Here is a 10000-nt window from a genome sequence, read left to right as displayed (position 1 = left end):
AACTGGAGTAACATGAAATAAGGTGTCTTACTTAAGAACACAACACACAGCCCAGTCCAGGAATTGAACTTATAACCTAATGATTTTGAGCCCAATGCTTTAACCACTGAACCATAATTTGATGCAGATACTCTGCTCAACTTTCTCTATCATGCTCAATGCAATGATTACATGCTACATACCTTCCTTCCAAGTATTGCTGTAAACAGTGGAAGTGAGCCTTGAGAATGTATTTAGTAAACAGAAATTGAAAAAAACTTATCTTGCATATATATATATATATATATATATATATATATATATATATATATATATATATATAAACGTGTGTGTGTGTGTGCACGCACCCATGTCATGATTTAACATGATAGTTCAATCTGTGCCAAGCAGTTTTACTCTCCGTGCTTTAGCTTCATTACTATAGCAACAGATGGGATACTTATTGATCAGACCATGTACAAGCACATATATATATATATATATGTTTATATATACATGCATGTTTGTGTGTGTGTGTGTTTGTGTGATAGGGTGTGTGATATTATATATGAAGAGGGAAGGAGATGAGAGAGAGAGAGATAGTATATATTCACCCTACAACACCCCTTCAACAGTTTTTCAGATGAATGATATGAACAAGAGAAGCCATGTTGTATAGAGGTTGCAGCTGGCATTGAAGATCAAACAGGTAGAAAGTGGAGTGCTTTTAGAGAGTTACAGGTAGCAAAGTGGTGAGAGGGTGTTGAGGCTTGGGTTACTTTCCAATCTGCTTGATTGATAACGCCAAATATAAAAGGTGGACAAAATCTCTTCCAAGGAGAAATGTGTGCAGATGTTAAGAAAGCATGGGCTAATTGGCTGGCAGGACTCAATAAACGAAGTGCCGAGACATGTTAAGTCAACATACTGAGTGGTATCAGTTCTACTGAGTCGATATCTATCACATCAGATTCCTGATTCAGACTGTCTGCAACACCTTACCAAACTCATCAGACCTTTACACATGAGCAAGAGTTAAGCACTTTGTTGTCCCTTCTGTGCCGATAGATGGTCCCATCAACATCTCCTCAGCAATTGTCTCAGAGCCTTAACCAATGGCTGCTTCTACTGGTGATATGACAACTTCTCAAGGCAGTTGTAGTGGTGACCACAATAGCTATTCAAAATGCCACCTCCAGAAGGAAACCATCACTTTTCTCAGAATCAGAGAGAACCCTTTTCCACTGAAATATCAGTGAGCCAGCCTGATTTCCAAAGCCTCACTCTGACAGTTGAGAATCGATCTTGTCAAACACTTAAAGTTCTCATAGTACATCATGTAAACAGCACTCTGCTCAGACATAGATTATCTTCACAGCTTTCACTAGGCGGGTGATTATGTGAGTGAAATTTGACCATGCAATGGAGAGAACACATGGAGGAGTCTCATGAAAGGAAGCCTGTCGAATATCAGATGCTGATGGAGCAGTGCTGATGTTGAGGCTTCTTGAACAACATTTGAAGATGTCGAGTATCAACTTGTAGATAACAACTTGTTGTTGGAATGATATGTCCTGAAGTGAATTGGATGATAGTCTTCAGTAGCCAGATAGTAAAAGTACTAACTTACATGTATGTGTGTGTGTATGTATTTATGAGATATTTGTGTACGTCTATGTTTGCCTGCATGTACATATCTCAGTTCAGAATCATGCTGTTTTTCCAGTTTTATTTTAAAGCTATGAAACTGAACAATCTTATCATCTGAACCATAGGAATGCTTTTGTAAATTATTTTGTTTCTGACATAAAGTTAAAGCATGCCCTCTGAATAATTTCTAGCATAAGCCATTTCGAAGATCAACCAAGTCTATATTTCCTGTCTTTTGTTATAACTTTCCATAGAGTTTTGTTATTATATATCCAAAACGTCTCTGGTCTTTCACTCATTCAACCAATTTTTTTTCCAGTTCTGGATAATGAACCTACTTTCTCCTTAGGTATTGTTTGTTATTTGACATTTTCTACAGTTGAGTTTTGGTATTTTTCTGTAACATATTATTACTCTTAACAAAACCAAATTTCTAGAGGCTGTGCAATTATTGTTTTCAACAAATTCTATGACTACAAGTTTAAATTTTGCATTGTAAGCAATAAGTTCCTCTTTTTTTACATATTTACTTTAATTAAACAGCTATATACTGAACATATGTTGAGTACTTGTATGTATATATATATAATTAGAATTATATATATATATATATGTAATTAGAATTATATATATATAATTAGAAAATGGAGAAAAATATAGATTAACCAGCACATCAATTGGAGCACATTTAAAGCTTGTTTATTGATGCAAAACAAGACATAACAAAGCTAACAGCTGTTTCTGATCAGATTCCCAGAATGCAGTCTATACATAAATGTGAGAATAAAATTCTTCATCTTCATAGGGCATTCGAATTAAGGCAACCGATTTTCATCAGAGTGAAAATCAAGAGCATACAATATAAACAAAAGAAAGAAAGAAGAGGTAAGAATACATGGTTTAGACAAATAGTCTAAAAGCCCAACATAATTATTTACCATCTGAGCTCAAAGAACGTAGATGGGAGAATGAGCTATTAAAGGACTAGGGAACACTACCAGTTATCAACGGGAGGGTGCAATTAGGAGGGGTGGGGTCAGGGTGTTAAAGAAAGAAGTTATCCAGAAGATCTATGTAAATAAGATACTAACATAATTCTCAAAGGTCAAACCTATGTTAATGGAGTAAACTTAAGTAAAGTTAAATAATTAACATAGGTTACTAAATAAAATGTTTACTCACAGGAAATTAATACCAAGAATCCTGCCTATGGTACACAATGGAGTAAGTCTAAGTCCATTGGTCAGTAACAATTTAAAACAATCCACGAGTTAAAACCGTTACAATGGGTTTGTTTATAGATAAACAGGAAAAAGAAAGGCTGGAAAAACATACATGTACACAAATATCTCATAATTATGCACACACATACACATACATGTAAGTTAGTACTTCCTTTCTTTTTCTTGTTTATCTATAAACAAACCATACCATTAGACTTACTCCATTATGTACTATAGGGGGGGGGGGATTCTTGGTATTAATTTCCTGTGAGTAAATTTTTATTTAGTAATCTACATTAATTTACTTAAGTTTACTCTGTTAACATAGGTTTGACCTTTGAGAATTATGTTAGTATCTTATTTACATAAATCTTCTGGATAATTTCTTTCTTTAACACCCTGACCCCACCCCTCCTAATTGCACCTTCCCTTTAATAACTTGTAGTGTTCCCTAGTCCTTTAATAGCTCACTCTCTCATCCACGTTCTTTGAGCTCAGATGGTAAATAATTATGTGCACTTAACATATTGGGCTTTTAGACTATTTGCCTAAACCATACATTCTTACCTCTTCTGTCTTCTTTTTGTTTATATTGTATGAAAATTGGTTGCCTTAATTTGAATGCCCTATGAAGATGAAGAATTTTATTCTCACATTTATGTATAGACTGCATTCTGTGAATCTGATCAGTAACAGCTGTTAGCTTTGTTATGTCTTGCTTTGCATCAATAAACAAGCTTTAAATGTGGTCCAATCGATGTACTGGCCAATCTATGTTTTTCTCCATTTTCTAATTATTTGCATTGGCTCCTGATAAACTTTTGTTCATCCTATTGTCACCTGTACTCGATGTATATGGTATCCCTGTACTCTATTGCCCGGAGATAACACGGGTAACGGATACTGATAGTATATACGGATATTTTATCCCTTGGTTGGTTATTATAACCGCTAACTCTATTTACATATATATATATATACAATGTTACATTACTAATATATATATATATATATATATATATATTGGTAATGTAAATTTAATTTTTTAAAAATTGTATGCAAATCTTTTAAAATAAATAATCATTTTTATGCAATCCAATATGAACTGGGGATTTTGTAACATGTGGATGTCTACCCCAATACCTAGACTAGATAAAAACTCAGTATTTTAGACATAAACTTGTTTTTCTGCTTTTAAAATATTTATTTTTTAAATTTACTATGATTTCTTCAACTGAAAGAACTTAAAAGGGTGCTAAAAGCAAATGAAGAAGCCCTGTATACCATAGCTCTTTCCTCTTCCCACAGGAAAAGAAGAATAAAATAATTGTTGAGAGCACAAAAACATATTTGAAAAGAAGGTAAATAGAATTTAAAGACAGAAAAAGAAACAATGAAACCAAAAGATGTAAAGACAGTCAAAAATGACATCTGCAAACATAAACTTGCATGAAAGTATTTCAAATAACAAAAAATGCAAAGTTGTCCAAAAATTCTTTCCAATTGAAAGATTCAGACATTAGTCAAACTCACACAGAGAGATGTGGAAGCAATATGTCACAAATGACAGTGCCACTCTGCTTGAGGAATTCATATAAGAATGGTTATGAATGAAGGGGATATAACTCTTCTTCACAAAGGCTTCAGTATATGACATAATAATGTAAACTTTATTGATAGATGCATGGCATATGAAAATGTGAGCATTATCTTTAAAACTGAATATGAGGCATGAAAGCAGGCAGAAGTGACAAACTACACACTTACCCACAGGCTGGTGCCACTATACATGGCACACAATTGCATGAGAATCAGAACAACAGATATTAGTAATGATGTTGAGGTTTGGTTTATCAACACCTTTGAGGCACAGTAAGAGAGAGTAACAAGCTTCCATGTGGCATGGAATTTTAGCTGTAGGGTTATAAAGTCTGTCTTAATTTACTACAGAATCTTGCATACCATTATATAACATGTGTTGCATGTTACCTCATGGGAATAATACACGAAACAAACTTTAAAATGACAGCAAGACTTTATTCCTCTGCTAAATTATACAGTGGACGAATTAAACACATCACAGATTTTGTTGGTGGCATAATTCATCAATCGTTTGGATAATTCAGCTCTGGCAGTTGTTGGTTGCAAGTCTTTCATTATAACAGCAGGAAAATATCATGACTTGTCTTCCTGAAAATTCTCTCACCCCTCTGTCACTGAGTTTTTGTTAAGGCTATATATAGAGAGACAGAGGCTCCCAGCGATGATTCAGGTTAGTTGTTTTAGAATGTATTACACACAATGTAATTGGATCCGAGATCCATATCCCATGCATTATTCAACCAATCAAAATGCAGGACTCAACCAACTGTTCCAAACTCACATGATAGGTCAGATGATCAATCATTAAAAGACCAATGTGTAGAGCCTATAAAAGACTAGTTGACACCAATGTGCCATAATAGAAATTGGTTTCACTACAGAATGATGGAATTGCATGGGTGACACATAAAAGCACCCACTACACTCTCTGAGTGGTTGGCGTTAGGAAGGGCATCCAGCTGTAGAAACTCTGCCAAATTAGATTGGAGCCTGGTGTTGCCATCCGGTTTCACCAGTCCTCAGTCAAATCGTCCAACCCATGCTGGCATGGAAGGCGGACGTTAAACAATGATGATGATGATGATGATAGGTGATATTTACATAAACATGAAAGTCCTGATAACCATGAAGAGGACAGAACTACTCTGAAGCTGTACTCTTTTGTGGCTGCACAAAGAAAGGGGTTAAGTCTTGTGGGTGCAGGACATTAAAAAGAAAAACAGACATTCTGTGGAGAATTACATTATTCAATATAATCTTTCTTTAGGATCATAGGGAGTTATTTCAGGGATATTTGGATACTATTTCTGGTAATTTAAGTGACCTTGCAAAGACTTTCTCATTATTTTGTTTACTGGATTTTATATCCTGTGCTAAGTTATTCTGTATTCCTTCTTTTTCAGTCCCAGAAACTCGAGTAAAACTGAAAACTATTCCAGGAGAAGAGAACTCTGACTACATCAATGCAAATTTCATAACTGTAAGTATTATAGTGTTTATTTAATCGACATTGTTGTTGTTATTATCTAAATATTAGATCAGCTCTGTTTGTACAGATATATAGATAAAAGACCTTCTAGATATTGATTAACCTGTTCTTGTCTTTTCATCAGACTAGACTTAATCCATCACCCAGTTTAACACCAGCACCTGGTATTTGGTGTGCCTTTAATAGAGTCTACACTGCTGCAAGCATTCAGGTCAGATCTCCAATTTGAGAATAATGTCCTCCCTCCCACAGTCTCTGAGGCTCCATAATGGACTAGGGTAGTGCCTTCCCTCCAGACTAAAAGATTAAAATCCCTGACATTCTGGTTTTGCATAGGTAGAGAATGATTTGATGGCAATTGGAAAACTATTTCTAACAGTTAAAGTGCTATGTTTATTGCTACATTATACAGATAATAGATTTTTGTTTAAGTCTGTTATAAACTGGGCCTGAGACTTGATTTTCATTTTTGGATGGAAGTATTATTATTTATTATTATTATTATTATTATTATTATTATTATTATTATTATCATTATTAATATTACCATCATCATCATTATTATTATTATTATTATTATTATTATTATTACCATCATCATCATCATCATTATTATTATTATTATATTTATCCTACATTATATTGACACAGTTTGGTGCAACCCTAAAAAATAGGTATTGCCAGTTAGACAACATTAGGCTGTAGCCAGCATAACAGAATAGGAGCTTTTATATGGATATTCAAAAAATTTCCTGTAAACAAACTTAAAGGATTACATACATATATATGTATACATACAGATACATATATACATACATATATACATACATATATACATACATAGATATATACACACACACACACACACACACACACACACATATATACATATGGTTACGTATATGTGCGTGTTTGTTTGTCTCCTGTCTTGACATCACACAGTGGTTGTAAAGAAGTATTACTGTCATACAAGCAGTGTCTTTCATTTCACTCTTCCATGTAAACATGTCTGGCTATGAAGAAATATTAGCTTGGTTAGAAACAGAAGAAAGTTGTATATATTTCTAATAAAATTTATATTTGTTTCTTTTTTCAACTGGTAACTTTTGTAAATGTACTCAACACCTGTGACAGACAAATATTCTTTTTAGGGATAAATATCTACAGATCTATAGAAGAGTGACGCATATCTTGTAGCTTATTCATGCATTGCTCATATGCCAAAGAACAATCCAAAAACGGTTGGGTATTCCAAATTCTTCTCAAAGACATATGCAACTACTGCAGGAATAGTGCCAGGAGCTAAGCAGTATATTAGACAAGGAACTAATAAGGATAGCATAAGCATTCATTTAGCTGCTATGATTCTCTCAACAAACGTATATATTTATATATGAAGTCACTCCAATGCAAATTGTTTCTTCTTTAATTATTTTTGTACAATTTGTTAGAATCATTAATGGCAAACACAGAACCTGATATGAAAATGAATTTTTTCATTTTTATTTTTATTTCCTTTCCATTTTGTTTCCATATTTTGTTTTCTCTTAGGCAGGCTCTTTAGAGTAAGAAGTAAAATATTTAACAAACTGGATCTGTGACTTGTGTTCAAATCCCAGCTTCGACATTTTGGGGGGATTTTTTCATTTTTTTAATGTTTTGCAAACATTATATAAGTTATTGATTGAATTTATGTGGTATAGAATCCCCATTGTCATCAGACCTGCTGAAAATAGCCAAAACTCTCAAACATCATTCCATTTCCTAAAAAAAAAAATGAAGTAAAGGAAAATATAAAATATAATAGATAGTATAGTCCAAGACCAAATTTGACTCAAAGGATGGAATGATTATAGCTAACATGCTAATCAGGGCTGGCTTGGGGGTAAAACAAAACCCATTTAAGTCCTTAGGGTAAGATACAATGAGCTTATCGGTAATATTTATCACCACTTAAATATGGATGTTCTGTTGGGACAAACTATACTGTGATAGATACCATGAGAGAAACTCTCATGTTGGCTTTTGGTGCAAAATGCACACGTTTATATCGCTAGCAGGGAGATAAATACCCACCATATCCAGTGTCAAGACCACCAGATCATGTGATTTCAACCTTCCTTGGTTTTGTCAATGTTGGATGCTCAACCACTAGAGATAGCATTGATTCATGTTCCCACTGGCAATATATAAAATAACAGTATAAGAACAGATGCTGGTGTCATGATTAGCCAGTGAGCTTGCTAAATGAGCTTATCATATACAGCACTCGAGTGTACTCCAACTTGTTGGGTAAAGGCTAAAGAGGGGACAGAAAGCAGCAATGAATCAAGTATGAGAAAAACAGCAATGAAAGAAGTGCCTGCATAATACACAGAATCTAACACAAACAGACAGAAGAGAGAGCAGTAAAAGAGCCATAAAAAGGAATGGGTGCAAAGGTATGTCAAAAGTAGTATTGCTGAATTTTGGAGGTTCTGGAATTTTAGAAGGATACAGTGTCCTCACAGCAAACACCAAATAGTTTATTTCATGCTTTGACAATTCTGAGTGTGAAAAAAATGTTTATGAAAGTCATGAGTATTGCACTGATTTTGATTTTTGTAAGTATATCCATTGATAGTTGAGACATTAAATTCAAGAACATAATCAACATTTATTGGAAAGATGATGGTGTGGATAGTCTTGTGGGCTTCTAGCAAGTCAGATTCTAGATGTTAAAACTTTAGTGTGTCAATGCTCAGAGAAGTGGGAACCACACAACTTCCATATTCTTACTTCCTGAAGTTAATGAAGCAGATCTCACGATGTATAATGGATTAGGAACAAACACATAACTATTTATTATGGTAAAGTATAGGGAGAGAAAGATAAACACTATCCTTTATAGAAATGAATGTGGAGAAGTAAGTTTATACATGTGTGTGTGTGTAAATAATATACTGCCTTATTTATATATTTAGTTAAATCAATGACTTCTAAAGTCTGTTCACCCATTTATAAAGAGCTAAAAATTACATTATTCCCATAATGTTCCTAGCATCTATATATCCAAGGTAAATCAGTTTCGTTATATATCATAAGAGTTGTAAGAACTTGTACATCTCGTAGGTTTTTATAGCTAGATTCAAAGCTCAGCTCAAACTACATATGGCTCCATATTGTTTTCACCACAGATCACTAGGCCTTTAAATATAATGTTCTCTTTTGATGATAGGAAACATGAAGCAGAAAACATACAATAAACCATTGCTCAGCCCACTGAATGCAAAGTGAATTAGAAAGAAAACAAACTGTTATAGAAACAAAGATCAAGTGTGAGAAAGTATGAGTTCATACAGCTAGCACCATTGTTTGAAGACAAACTAACAAGCTAGAAAATGGACAGGAAACTGTCAGAATCAGAATGCTTTCAGCTAGAACTATAACCATTCATGTTCTATATACATATACTTAATGCGATAAAGTGTTCCTTGATGATCCGTTCTGGTTAAGCATACAAATGCATTTGGAACATCCAAGATAGTGCTCCGAGCAGCAATAATGATGAAACACATGTAAGAAATACTATTATAAATATTATGTTATTATACATAGGGGCACACATGGCTGTGTGGTAAGAAACGTGTTTCTCAACCACATGGTTCCAGGTTGACTACCACTGCATGGCACCTTGGGCAAGTATCTTATACAATATGAATATATTTATCAATAGGTATATAAACTCACAGGTCTTTGACTTGTGAGTAGTTTCATAAGTGCCAATGCACAAAACTCTGGGACCATAAGTCACTCTGTTACTTTTGCTAAATATTAATTAAAAAAATGTGTGTTTGTGTGTGTGTGTGTGTGTGTGTGTGTGTGTGTATACATACATGAATAAGTTGGAGTCAACAAGGAGTACAGAGGAACTTTTATTTATAATCACTACAATTGTTTCCATGCAATGTAGTTCTCCCGGTTATGGTGAAATCTGGTCATGGGTGAAATCTGAAGGTAGATGAGCTTTACACTATACTCTACTACATTCTCAGTAGAATATAACCTAACTATATAT

The 10000-nt window shown here is 34.0% G+C and overlaps 1 protein-coding gene across 2 annotated transcripts in view; it reads left to right on the top strand.

Annotated features, from left to right (window-relative positions):
- Positions 1 to 10000, top strand: part of LOC106871625 (mucin-5AC) — a 591942-nt gene that overhangs the window by 448041 nt on the left and 133901 nt on the right. For both annotated transcript variants that reach the window (XM_014918237.2, XM_052977025.1), the window contains exon 10: positions 5858 to 5934. In XM_014918237.2, coding sequence (XP_014773723.1) covers positions 5858 to 5934 — 77 coding nt within the window. The remainder of the gene's footprint in view (positions 1 to 5857; positions 5935 to 10000) is intronic.

Source organism: Octopus bimaculoides, chromosome 2 (assembly GCF_001194135.2).
Source record: "Octopus bimaculoides isolate UCB-OBI-ISO-001 chromosome 2, ASM119413v2, whole genome shotgun sequence".
In the NCBI taxonomy this organism is placed as follows: domain Eukaryota; kingdom Metazoa; phylum Mollusca; class Cephalopoda; order Octopoda; family Octopodidae; genus Octopus; species Octopus bimaculoides.
The sequence above is the reverse complement of the archived record's forward strand: the minus strand, read 5'-3'. Positions and strand labels throughout refer to the sequence as shown.